Source organism: Cupressus sempervirens, chromosome 9, assembly GCF_028749045.1.
Source record: "Cupressus sempervirens isolate cs-2001-9-10 chromosome 9, ASM2874904v1, whole genome shotgun sequence".
Lineage (NCBI taxonomy): Eukaryota > Viridiplantae > Streptophyta > Pinopsida > Cupressales > Cupressaceae > Cupressus > Cupressus sempervirens.
The window spans coordinates 560,101,543-560,116,227 of record NC_143126.1 but is presented as its reverse complement, the minus strand read 5'-3'; the positions used below and the strand labels follow the sequence as shown (position 1 = coordinate 560,116,227).

Below are 14,685 nucleotides of genomic sequence, written 5' to 3'. Positions count from 1 at the left end.
CAAAATTTACTAAGTATTTCGAGTGGATTCACCATGTTTTCTGAAGCGAAGGGAAGAATTGAAGGATAGGAGTTTGTGTCCTTTCGTAATTCTTTTTTATTGCTTATTCTGCATGAGGTGAACATCATCAAATTTTCCCTCTCCTCTAAAAGACTTGCTCCATTATCCTCTGGGTGACCTGCTTGATACGGAGTGGAGGCTTCTTCCATCTAAGGATTTACATTAATTGAATTTCCATAATTCTTTGATCTATTTGATTCTATTCTCGCCCTCTCTTTATCCCATATATTTGGTTGGTCCTTCTCTGGAATGAAGGGAGAAGAAGGGTACTCAGTCGGGGTCTACCAGAATTTGGATATTCCTTTGGTTCCTTTACTACTGGGATTCACTGTCTTTGGTTCAACCTCTCCCTGTGAATGCAACCACTCCTGGTCCTGATTTCGGCTGTAATGGAGGTGTTGTTCCTTCCCATCTCTACTACAATGAATAGAAGAGTGTTTTCTTTTTCTAATATGTTTAGATTTACCTGCTCATTTCTATCTCTGACAGATCCAATTGTAGAGACCTCTTTGCTTCTATATATTTCTCCTAATCTACAAAGTAACACTTTAGAGAGACCTTCTTCTTCTTTGTTTAATGTTTTAGGTATAGTTATTTCTAGGCCTTCCTTATCACTCCTCTCTATATCTTTCTGTACATCCTGCTCAAAGTGTCTCACGATTATATCTGGTTTTGTGTTAAGATGATCTAGGCCACCCCAATCTTCCTTGCTAGTACTGACATTTTGATTTGCCAAATCTGCTAAAGCTATAACTAAGTTCTTTCCTTACTCTTTATCATTGTTAGTATCTTTGATGTGTATAGAAGCAAGCTCTTCTCCGATCTTAGCAGTATTCTCCTTGTTGCTTTGTTGCTGTGATTTAGTAGATTCATATCCACTAATTTTAGTATCTTTTCTGATTACATTTGTTTCTTTTTTCTTATGTTTTTTTGATCTCTTTGGGGATCTACCAACCTTCCCCCCTTTAGTTTTTGCCAAGAAGTTTGATTTTGGAGCCGGTGAAGAATCTTTTGCCTTGCTTATTATGATGTTGTTTAAAGAGATCCTCGACCCTTTTTTAGCATTCTGTTCATTCTGATTCTCTGAATAGGAGATCTTCTTACCTTGTTCCTGGTTCCTGCTGTTTATTACAGAGCTCAACCTAGGGAATTTGCTTCTGAAATCCAAGGTAAGGGGAAGGATCTTGGGTTTGATTTTGTGTAACTCATCAGATCTCAAGATATTAATGATTTTCCCTTTATACATTTGAAATTTAATGTCATAAGAAGCTTTACCTATTTCAACTCTCTTTTGGATTTTTGAAGGATGTTTAATGTTGACCTTAATGAGGATTTTAACATTATTACAGTAGAAAAAAGATGCATCAATAGCTATGACTTCACCAATTGTTGAACCTAATGAATAAATAATGTCTATATCGCACAACTTCAGAGGGAGAGAAATGAGGGTAAACCATGAGGGGATCATGCAATCGACCATTTCTAAGTGAAAATTATGGAACCATTTTACCATTTTGACACATTGACCTTTTAAAAAAATTCAAAAACAGAAATGAGTTCTTTTTTAACAAATTCTTCCTCACATTTTAAGAATAATGTATTGTCTGAATGGTGAAAAATACTTACCTGTTCCTGACAGTTGTCTTTTAGCCATTCCGTTAAAAGCAAGATATCTTTTAGTGGACCATTTCAGATACCAAAAACCCCATTCTTAAGACAATCATACTAGGTGTCATTTGTTGCTTCAATGGAAATCCTAATAGGCTTATCTTGGGGTTTCTTTGGGGGGGACCTTGAAGTTGTGTTAGCGATAGATGATTGGTTGGTATTGATTAGTCTGTGATGAGGGGGGATATAGGAAGAAGGGGAAATAGGCTTATAAGGAATCTTAACAGCTGGGGTCATGGCCACTTGCGATTTACTCACTGAATGGGATAGAGAGTTTATAAGCTTAGACTGCGCATATCTAGTCAGGTTAAAAACTTGAATTTGGTCATCTAACTATTCAACGGTGAAGAATGGGAGATGGGCAAGGGATTCAAATCCGCTTGAGGAATCAGAGGAGGCTTTTGCAATGTCCATCTTACCTTGAAGCCCTCCTACCCAAAATTAGTGTTGATATCCTCCTGAAGGTTCTTCCAAAGTCAAAAACCTATTGGCCATCGGAACCTCAAATCTAGCATCCGCTTGTTAGAATTATTTAGAATAACCGAGAGGGGGGGGGTGAATTAGTTATCCAAGGTCCAATGATGTCCAATAAAACTTTTTCTACAAATCCTTAATAGCACACAACTGAAATTATCATGCATGCAATTAAACATTAAACAACCATGAAAAGTAAACATGCATCACACCATAACACTAAGGATTTGATAACCCAGAAACCCTCCAAGAATAAGAAGGTAAAATTGGAGTGGGGATGGTACCCACAAAATAACTACACAATTGATTTCAACCACTTCTGATGGTCTGCCTTGTTAAAGGCTTGCCCTGTTAAAGGCTACAACACATTGTTAAATGTGACCTTGTTAAAAGGATTTAAGAACATTCAACTTGGAATGTCACCCTGTTAAAGGATTTACATAGAGCTGTTAGGTTCACCCAAGTCCATGGGATTTTCAGTCACCTTCTCAAAAGAATCTTTCATCCCTCTCTAAGGATCTCCTATCCTTCTCCTAAGGATCTCTTATCCTTCTCTTAAGGATCTCTTTGTCCTTTTCCTGGGGATCTCTTTGTCCTTTTCCTGAGGCTTATCCACCTGGTTGTTAAGCTAACTTGGCAATGTAGGATTTCAATATCTAATACAATGGTAGGAAAGTATTAGAAAGGTTTTGACCTGATACAGATTACAACCTTAACTGTGCAGATTTTAGATCACTCTTCGATTCCTTACTTTGCTTGGCTTTTCTTCTTTGCAGTGCTGACAACTTGTTCACCCTTCAAGATCTGTCCCCTTGAGTTCTTCCACTCGTTATGCCAATGCAATCTCTTGGTCACTTGATCAACTCAGAGTCTTGATGCTCTATTCTTACTCCTCTTAGGCTTTTTCGCATGATCGCACTTATGACCAATTCCCTCTCTTGCACACTCTTTTGATCTTTGACCTATAACTCCTTATAAAGAACTTCTGTTCTTCATTTCCTAGTCAAATCTCCCTCTCTAACTTTAGGGTTTTAATGGATTAGGTAGGATACAATGTATCTATCTCATATCTTGTTTCTATCTAGAAACTTCATGATAGATCCATTAGCAGTTTCCAAAAATGTTTTACATAGTGTTCTATGCCACCAGCTCATCATTCTTATCTTTTATCTAGTTCGCAAAATTCTAAATAACTACCATGCCGGCTTAGATCTGGTGAATCTTTGACTTTTCAAAATAATGCAGTAACTCGGCATCATTGATTTATTGATGCTTGACACTTGAAGCAATTCTGTGAAACTCGGCTCTTGGAATTCACTTGGCACTTCAATATCACTCGACACTTATATCTTGCTCGACACATGAAGATTTACTCGACACTTATTATCTTTTCTGCTACTCGGCACTTGATATTCACTCGGCATTGGAAGATCACTTGGCATACACTAAGTTGAGCTTGCTCAGCTTCAATTGAGAATCTGTTCGGCACTTAGTTAATCCTTACAACATGTGTCAGAATATGTCATTAATACACAATTTCATCAATGGCTTAGCTGATCCTTGTACTTCATTACATTATCATAACTTCAACCTTTTCTCTTAGGTACTCTAGTTACATCTTATTGATTGCCACCTCCTTGTCAATCAACCAATTAATAATATTTCGATCACTAAAGCAATTGTCATTTCTGCAAGTAGAAAGCTTGACATCAATGACAAAACAATGATTAAAAACATTCGTTGCCAATTCCATTATCGTTCCATTATCCTTCATTCATGATCTTTTCAATCATTTCCAACAATCTCCCTCTTTGGCATTGATGGCAAACCAAACTGATCAAATAATTAAGCTGATCAACTTAGTTACCACCAAAATTACATTTGTTTGCTGCTTGGTATATAACTGATATAACTTAATCCTTTGTTCTACTTCTCCCTCTGTATTGTTGCATCTTTACTCTATATTCCTGATCCTTCATATATATCTCCCTCTTTGTATTGATCTTGATCAGTTTCACCTATATCTCCCTCTTTGACATAAATGCCAAAGACGTAGCATCTTTAACATGCTAGATAGAGACTTTGCATCTTCATGTTTTTCTCCCTTTGTCACCATGCTTGTGACTAATTTGGAATTTCTACTCCTGTTGTCATCCTCTACATCATACTTCTGATATTTCAATGATCTACTCCTATTGATGCAGGGTAGCTTCTATGTTGCTTTAAATTGCTTGAGTTAGGGGCATTACCCCCAACTTGCCTCTAAGATATTCATAAGCATCCTTGGGCAATGGTTTGGTGAAGATATCTGTTGTTTGTTCCTTTGTGTGAATGTACTCCATCTTCACTTGTTTGTCTTCCACCAATTCTCTAACCTAGTGACACTTGATTGCAATATGCTTAGTTTTTGCATGCATTACTAGATTCTTGGATATGTTTTTAGCACTTGTATTATCACAATACAATATCATAGGTTTAGTTACTTCTTCTTTCATTCCTTTCAATAGATGTTTGAGCCACACAATGTTTGTGCAATTGACTGTTGCTACCACATATTCTGCTTCTGCAGTGGATTGAGATGTGCATGTTTGTTTCTTGCTAGTCCAAGTAACTAGCCTTTTACCTAAGAATAATGCTCCTCCACTTGTAACTTTTTTGTCATCAATGTTTCCTCCCCAATCTGCGTCTGTATATGCATTGAGCTCAAAATTTTCATTCTTTTTGTAATATAGGCCAAAATCATCAGTTCCTTTGAGATACCTCATTATCATCTTTACTGCCATGAGATGATTTTCTCTAGGATTGGCAGAGAATCTAGCCACTATTCCAACTGCTAGTGCTATGCCTGGTCTGCTATGGACAACATATTGTAATTTTCCAATCATGGATCTATACATTGTTTGATTGACTTCAGTTGATTCATCACTTTTAGATAGCTTATGTCCTGTTGCCATTGGTGTGCTGACAGGTTTGGAGTCTTCCAATCCAAACTTCTTGAGTATCTCTTTGATGTATTTTGATTGTGTTACAAATATGCCATGTTTTAGTTGATGTACTTGCAATCCTACAAAGAACTTGATTTCTCCAAACATAGACATTTCAAACTCATGTTTCATTTTGTCAGCAAAACTTTTGCACAGTTCTTCCTTTCCTCCAAAAACTATATCATCCACAAATATTTTAGATACAAGAATATCCTTACCTTCTTCTGATTTGATGTACATGTTGTTGTTATCATCAGTTCTTTCAAATCCTATTTGCACCAAATACTTGGGAAGTCTCTCATACCAAGCTCTAGGGGCTTGCTTCAATCCATAGAGAGGCTTATGCAGTTTGCATACCTTATTTTTGTTCTCTTCATCAACAAAACCTTCCGGTTGCTCTATGTAGACTTCCTCTTCAAGTATACCATTCAAAAATGCAAACTTTACATCCATCTGATAGACCTTAAATCCTTTGAAAGCTGCATATGCCAGCAAGGTCCTTACTCCTTCCATTCTAGCAACTGGAGCAAAAGTTTCTCCATAATCCAGTACTTCTTCTTGTGCATATCCTTTGCAAACTAGTCTTGCCTTGTTTCTTGTGATTTCACCATTTTCATCTAACTTGTTTCTGGACACCCACTTGGTTCCAATCACATTTTTGTCAGCTGGTCTTGAGACTAAGGTCCATGTCTTGTTCTTCTTAATTTGTTCTATTTCTTCTTTCATAGCTTTATGCCAGTCATCATCTGTTATGGCTTCACTTACTGTTTTTGGTTCCATTTTGCTAAGCAGACATGTTTCATTTATGAGTCTATTTCTTGTCATTGGTCTTGCCTCTTTATTTCCAATAATTTGATCTGTAGGATGATTTCTTCTTACATACTTTACCAATACTAGTTCTTTCCTTGTTTTCATATAGTCTCTTTTAGAATCTGAATCTTCATGCATATTTTTATCAGATATTTGTTCATTTTCTTCATGTTGGTTGTTCTCAAAATCTGAATGGACATTTTTTGTATTCTGCTATTCAGCTTCTGAATGTCTCTGTTGTTCGGCATTCACTATCCGTGACTCGGTAGATACTAGATTATGTTACTGATTGTCATTATGGGTTGCAACTTCTTCATTATTAGGTATACCTTCATAAAAGTATACAAAGGTCTTGTATTCCTTTGCTTTCTTGGTGTTTTCAATATTTTGAACTTCTACAAGCTCATCAAACTTCACATTTGTGCTTTCTACTACTTTTTTAGTGTTAACATTCACGCACTTGTAAGCTTTGCTCCTAGTAGAATAACCAAGAAATGTGCCTTCCTCACTCTTTGCATCAAACTTTCCATTTCTAGACTCTTTATATATATAACATTTACATCCAAATATTTTGAAATGTTTTACAGTAGGAGAATGCCCATACCATAATTCAAAAGGTGTTGCATTTGTACCTTTCTTGACTTGAACTCTATTGAGTGTGTAGACTGTAGTACTTATAGCTTCTCTCCAGTACTTGAGTGCAACATTTTTCTCCATCATTAAAGTCTTGGCATAGTCAATAACTGATCTATTTCTTCTCTCTACTATACCATTTTGAGGTGGAGTCCTAGGTGTTGATGTCTGCCTTTTGATTCCTCTTTCATTGCAGAACTCCTCAAATTCTCTTGATGTGAATTCACCTCCTCTATCAGATCTGAGACATTTTAGGCTCTTTCCAGTTTCTTTCTCAACTCTAGCCAAGTACCATTTGAACATTTGGAATGCATCTGATTTTTGTTTCAGGAACATGACTGTCATCATTCTTGAATAGTCATCTACAAATAGCATTATGTATATGTCACCTTTGTAGCTTTGGACTTCTATAGGACCGCACAAGTCAGTATGAACTAGCTCTAATACTTCATTAGAAGTATAAGTCTTGCTTTTGAAAGTTGACTTGGTCATCTTCCCTATTTGGCATTGTTTGCACATGATGTTATCAGGTTTCTTCAACTTTGGTAGTTCTCTGACTTTCTTCATTTTGCTGATGCTTATTAGATTGTCAAAATTTACATGACATAGCCTCTTATGCCATAACCATACATCATCAGTTTGAACAAAAAGACAAGAAGCATCTTCCATGTCAAGATAAAACAAGTTACTCCTAGTCTGATCACCTTTTCCTATTTGACTTCCTTGAGAATTATAAATCTTAGCAATTCCTTTTTCAAACTCAACCTTACATCCTATGTTGTCTAACTATGAGACACTTAACAAGTTATAAAACATAGTATGCATTATCACATGATATCTTTTCAGTAAGCTTGATACTACCTTTCCCTTTGATCTGACATGGTGCATTGTTACCAAATCTAACACTATTTCCTTCATATTGAGTAAAGGTAATGAACTTACTTTTGTCTCCAGTCATGTGATGAGAGCATCCGCTGTCTATGATCCACCTATCATTCTTGTTCATGCAGGTTACCAGGGCAGTTGCTTCTTCTTCATCTGATTCATCCTTCGTAGCCACATAGACTACTGCATCATCATTTTCGTTAGAGTCTTCTTCAACAATGTAGCATCTTTTGCCTTTACCTTTGTAGTCCTTATTTTCCTCTTTCTTGTTCTTGAAGTTGCCTCCATCCTTGTAAATTTTATTTTGTGTGCATCTGGCTGTAATGTGACCAACTTCATTACAATTAAAACAAATGATTGGTAGCTTACCTTTGAATTTGCCTCTTCCTCTATGAAATCTCCTTGCTAGTAATGCCTCCAATTGGTCCACATCATCTTCATCAGTGTTGCTATCACTGGATACATACTTTCCTTTTTCATTCTTTTTCTTCGTTTGAACATCCTCGTTGTCTTTCATTGTCATCTTAGCTTTGAATGCAGATTCAAAATTTTCTGGCTTGTAGTTGTCAAAATTAGATAACTCAAAGGCAGCGAGTCTTCCAATTATTCCTTCAAATGTCACTGTGTTGCCTGGTACGCACCTTAGCTCTTGGATGGCTGACACTCTTATAGCATAGATGGGAAGCAAAGTTCTCAAATATTTGCTGCATACTGTTTCTTCTGCTAACTATCCTCCTAGGCTTCTTATGGCACTGACTACTTCCTTCATTCTTGCCCCGTATTGAGCAGCATTCTCTCCTTTTTCCATTTTCATATTATCAAATTTTCCTCTTAGGCTTTCTCTTTTGGCTCTCTTGACATTGTCATCTCCTCCATAGATTCTTGATAATGTAGTCCACATCTAATGTGATGTATCACATCCTTTGATGTCATCATACTTGGCATAGCTTAGTGCTGAAGCAATATCTAACATTGCTTGATTGTGCTCCTTTTTCTTGCTCATATCATCTGCAATGAGGGGTCCTATAGGGTCTGTATGATCAATTATGATTGAGGTCTGTGCATAGTCGCCTATTGATCCGAGGTGTAGCTTCATCAAAATTTGCCATGCAACAAAGTTGTCTTTGTTTAGCTTGGGAACTTCTCTCTTGGACATCTTGATCTTCCTGCTGCTAGTACCTTGAAACAAATCAGTAGTGGGCTCTAATACCAATTCTTAGAATTATTTAGAATAACTGAGATGGGGTGGGGGGGGGGGGGGGTGAATCAGTTATCCAAGGTCCAATGATGTCCAATAAAACTTTTTCTACAAATCCTTAATGGCACACAACTGAAATTATCATGCATGCAATTAAACATTAAACAACCATGAAAAGTAAACATGCATCACACCATAACACTAAGGATTTGATAACCCAGAAACCCTCCAAGAATAAGAAGGTAAAACTGGAGTGGGGATGGTACCCACAAAATAACTGCGCAATTGATTTCAACCACTTCCAATGGTCTGCCCTGTTAAAGGCTACAACACATTGTTAAATGTGACCTTGTTAAAAGGATTTAAGAACATTCAACTTGGAATGTCACCCTGTTAAAGGATTTACATAGAGCTATTAGGCTCACCCAAGTCCATGGGATTTTCAGTCACCTTCTCAAAAGAATCTTTCATCCCTCTCTAAGGATCTCCTATCCTTCTCCTAAGGATCTCTTATCCTTCTCTTAAGGATCTCTTTGTCCTTTTCCTGGGGATCTCTTTGTCCTTTTCCCGAGGCTTATCCACCTAGCTGTTAAGCTAACTTAGCAATGTAGGATTTCAATATCTAATACAATGGTAAGAAAGTATTAGAAAGGTTTTGACCTGATACAGATTGCAGCCTTAACTGTGCGGATTTCAGATCACTCTTCGATTCCTTACTTTGCTTGGCTTTTCTTCCTTGCAGTGCTGACAGCTTGTTCACCTTTCAAGATCTGTCTCATTGAGTTTGTCCACTCGTTATGCCAATGCAATCTCTTGGTCACTTGATCAACTCAGAGTCTTGATGCTCTATTATTACTCATCTTAGGCTTTTTCGCATGATCACACTTATGACCAATTCCCTCTCTTGCACACTCTTTTGATCTCTGACCTGTAACTCCTTATAAAGAAGTTTTGTTCTTCATTTCCCGGTCAAATCTCCCTCTCTAACTTTAGGGTTTCAATGGATTAAGTAGGATACAATGTATCTGTCCCATATCTTGTTTCTATCTAGAAACTTCATGATAAATCCATTAGCATTTGCCAAAAATGTTTTACATAGTGTTTTGTGCCACCAGCTCATCATTCTTATCTTTTATCTAGTTCGCAAAATTCTAGATAACTACCATGTCGGCTTAGATCTGGCGAATCTTCGACTTTTCAAAATAATGTAGCAACTCGACATCATTGATTTATTGATGCTCGACACCTGAAGCAATTCTGTGAAACTCGGCTCTTGGAATTCACTCGACACTTCAATATCACTCGGCACTTATATCTTGCTCGGCACATGAAGACTTACTCGACACTTATTGTCTTTTCTGCTACTCGGCACCTGATCTTCACTCGACACCTGAAGATTGCTCGGCACCGGAAGATCACTCGGCATACACTAAGTTGAGCTTGCTCGGCTTCAACTGAGAATCTGTTTAGCACTTAGTTAATCCTTACAACATGTGTCAGAATATGTCATCAATACACTATTTCATCAATGTCTTAGCTGATCCTTGTACTTCATTACATTATCATAACTTCAACCTTTTCTCTTAGGTACTCTAGTTACATCTTATTGATTGCCACCTCTTTGTCAATCAACCAATTAATAATATTTGGATCACTAAAGCAATTGTCATTTTTGCAAGTAGAAAGTTTGACATCAATGACAAAACAATGATTGAAAACATTCGTTGCCAGTTCCATTATCGTTCCATTATCCTTCATTCATAATCTTTTCAATCATTTCCAACACCGCTTTCCCAAACTTGTTATGAATTTTGCTGCGGTTAGCTATGGAGCCACCTCTCCTATGGGGGTCTTTGAGATGCTTCTTTCGATTCTGATGCCTCCATTTTTGGCCCGAATTTTTCGCATATTTCATATTCGAATTTGACATTTTCACACGTAAAGTAAATTTTTTATTTATATATTTATTGTTAAAAATTGTTTAGTAAATATTTTGTTATTTAAATTGAAAATTATTAATAATTTAATTTGATCACATAAGATTATATTAAAAAAAAAAGAGCTTATTATCCCAATTAATAAGAGTTTATTACCTTGATAAGTAGGAGATAAATAGAAGTTTATTACCCTGATAAGCTTATTATTCTATCGGCTTATCTGAAAATGATACTCACTTACTTTAATTTCCTCCATAGTCTTTTGCAGTGGCTATGTACAACTTTTATGCACCGAGACTAGTGTTAAATAGTCTTTTAAGTCTTCCTATATACAAATGAAATACATTGTGGCATATAAGTTGCACCGTAGACTGTGCGAGCGGTTTGCTTGGTCGAACACTTTTCTAGTCGATAAATAAATCTAGAAATGAAGACGATGAGAGTCCGGCGGCGGGGACGATAAACACAATTGACAACGAGAAAAATCCAACGGCGATTAATTTTCTATTCGTCTTTTTAACCATTTTTCTACTACTGCGACCGTTGCTGGGGTAAACCAGTCCCATTATTTCATAGAAGGCAACGTCTTCTATAGATCGTCTTTTCTTCCCTGCGAAACCCTAGGTTTCGGAACCAGGGGTCTATGGGCACACGTCTTAGCTATGAAAGCTAGCAGCTTTAAGTGCAAATGCACCTATCCGCCAAAACTCTCATAATTTTTTTATCCAATTTGCTGGAAGAGTCAGCTCAGAAATCATATTGGACAAGTAGATTTAACAACAGATTCTGGTAGGGATGAAATTATAACATAGGAATTTTGTTGAGAATTTGCTTCCCATTACTGTTAGTTTATCTAGGCGCGAAATGGATTTGCTAGGAGACACTGATGGCGAGGAAAAGGATGTCGGACTGATTAAGGTAAACAAGGCTTATGCTCAGAGATTTGCTCATAACAAGCAGCGGGAGGCGCTTCACAGATTGCAGGAGCTGAAAAAGAAGGGCTTAGGTGGTGACTCTGACGAGGAAGACTCCTCTGAAGAAGAGGAAGAGGACGAAGATGGGTATATCCCAGAGAAGACAGAGCTGCAGTTTTATGAAACCTTAACCAGAGTGAAAAGGAAAGATCCGTTAATTTATACGAAAGATGCAAAACTTTATGATGATGATGACGAAGAAGAACAAGAGATTGACGAGAAGAGAAAGGACGCAGACGAGAAGAAAAAAGCATTGTATTTGAAAGATGTCACGGCTCAGCATTTGCTTGAGAATGGGCCTGAATTTGACGATGATAAACAAACCATTAAAAATGTCAAAAAGGGGGGTTCAAAGAGCTACGCTGAAGAGCAAGATGAGCTTAAGAGGGCTTTTTTAATGGGTGTCGAGGATAGTGATGATGCTAGCGACGATGGAGGTTTGCTAACAGTGAAGAGAAAGAGCGCAGAGGAGATTAAGCGCGAAAAACAGGAGGAAGAGGAGGCTGTTAAGGAGGCAGAGCAACGGGCTAAGGATGCAGATATTGCGCGCCGGTTAGATGAGTATTTTGGCAAGGATGATGATTTGGATGATAATGACAGGTTTTTGAAGAGCTATTTGTTGAATAAAGGGTGGATTGAGCGCGAGGAGAGGGGGAGTTTAGGGTATGGAGATGTGGGGATTTCGGAGGATGAGGAGGAACTGGAGAAGCAGGATAGGTTTGAGGCAGACTATAATTTTAGATTTGAGGAAGGGGCAGGTGATCAGGTGCTGGGGCATGCGAGGTTCACGGAGGGGTCAGTAAGGAAGAAGCCAAATTCAAGAAAGCAGCAGAGAGAGAAGAAAAAAGAGAGGTTGCTGCATACTGAATTTGAGAGGAAGGAAGAATTGAAACATCTCAAGAATGTCAAGAAGAAAGAGATCATGGAGAAGCTTGAGAAGATCAGACAGGTTGCCGGGGTAAAGGATGATGAGGTTAATATGTTGGATGAAAGAGACCTTGACGAGGACTTCGATCCGGATGACTATGATATGAAGATGAGAGAAGCTTTTGGAGACGAATACTACTGTGCTCAAGATGTAGATGAGAACTTTGAGGGCTATGATGAATTGGATTTGGAGAAACCAGATTTTGACGCAGAAGATGAACTTTTGGGTCTTCCCAAAGGTTGGGATGGAAGGGGATCCGAGCAGGGTTTTGCGGCAATAAGGGAAAAAGTCAATAAACATAAGAAACTGAATCCTGAAGATCGAGTTGCTGGAAATTCTGATTGGAGTTCAGACAAGGGCAAGAGGGAAGCAGCAACTGATAGCGGTGAAGAAAATGATGACAAAGAAGAAGAGGAAGAAGAAGAGGAGGAAGAAGATGAGGAGGAGGAAGAAGATGAGGAGGAGGAAGAAGAAGCCCGCGAGCATGTCGATGATGTTGAGAACAATACAGGGACTGACACAGAGGAAGCTTCTAGAACTAAGAAAAGACAGAAGGGCAGAGTTTCACTCAGGGAGAAACTTTTATTGGACAAGCAACTTGAAGAGTATTATAAGTTGGACTACGAGGACATGATAGGCGATCTTCCTACTCGTTTTAAGTACAGAGAAGTTCCATTAAATACTTACGGTTTAAGCACTGAAGAGATTTTAATGACAGATGATAAGGAACTGAACCAGTATGTTTCACTTAAGAAGTTGGCTCCTTACAGGAGTGAAGAATGGAAGCCTCCAATGCGCAATAGATTCAGTCAAAAGAAGAGGAAAAAAACAGCTTTGCATGATGGCCAATCCAAATTTGTGAAGGGGATGAAAAAGCTTAGCAGAGAAAGTAAAGGTGAGCATAATCATGGTAGGCGGCTGAACAGTCAGGGTAATAGTCATTCAGAAGGAAAAAATAATGAAGTGGAAAGCAAATCCAAAAAGAAGAGGCGGCGCCAAAAGAAAGCTCCCGTTATTCCTCGATCTAGGCTGCTAGCATATGGAAAGGGGCCCGTCCGAAGAAAAAGGAGCAAAATGTCATGAAACAACATCTATCTTTTGTTGCATACAAGCAAGCTACAATTACATCGAATCGGTTTGAATTTTGAAATGAGATAGCAATAATAACTCCTTCAAATTTAATTTGATTTGATTGATTAAATTTTTCTATGAAGAGATGTGGAAATCGTTTTTAGCATAGGGAATTCTAATTGTCATTTGATTTGCTCTCATCAATTTTTTCTTGTTACTCTGCCTTAATTCCTCCTTTCAATGTAAACATGGAGAGATTAACAAGCAGTGCAAGAATATTAGTCAGAATTATCTGTGCTCATTTATTAATACAACTATTTAGAAATGGAGGAAAATTTGATTTCTTCAGTATTGTCAGCTTCTTTCTGCAATAGAGTTACAAATGGAGCAAGGCATTAAGGTTCCTCTTGAAGTCCGTACATACAATTTTTGATCAACTCTGAGGATATATCATCCTAAAAATGCACTAGTAGTTGCTTGCAAAGCTAACTTAGTGCTTCAACTCATGTAATACATGTAGGAAGTTATCAAAAAGTATTTGATAATTAAATTTTTTATGTAGAGTGATTTTGCAACTATTCAATTCTCGGGAGTTCTGTAAGGTAAGCAAGCAGATTTTGATTAAGAATCTCTCCTCTTCTTGATTTTTTGTAAACACATTAAGGTCTTTTCTTTTAATTTGATCTGGTAATGTCTCTAATTTCAATGTCAAGAACTAAACTCTTAATCCGATTTGTTTTTCCTTTCCTATAATATCTTAGCATCTATTCTTTTGGTCCATTTCAAATCTTGTACTTAAATTGGATTACATTTTGTAGATGCCACTTTATATAACCATTGCATAGAGAGATGGACTTAGTTTGTAATATGGTTCGTTCTTAGAAGATTGCATCCACAAAACCTGTGCTTAGATTATTGTTTCTTGATTTGTTTTAATAATTTGGTGTTCCTAGTACTTATAAGGTCATGGAGAAAAACTTCCAAGTTCTGAGTTTTTGTGAGATCATTGGCTGCTTCCTAACTGCTTGTTGAAAACCTGCAATATGATCACCCCCGTTCATTC

The 14,685-nt window shown here is 37.4% G+C and overlaps 1 protein-coding gene across 1 annotated transcript; it reads left to right on the top strand.

Moving 5' to 3' along the window:
* The first annotated feature begins 11,011 nt into the window (after positions 1–11,011).
* On the top strand, positions 11,012–14,200 carry LOC149539881 (uncharacterized). Its single transcript, XM_089801080.1, has one exon. The coding sequence runs from the start codon at positions 11,514–11,516 to the stop codon at positions 13,632–13,634; it is 2,121 nt and encodes a 706-aa protein (XP_089657206.1). The 5' UTR covers positions 11,012–11,513; the 3' UTR covers positions 13,635–14,200.
* The last annotated feature ends 485 nt before the right edge of the window (positions 14,201–14,685 follow it).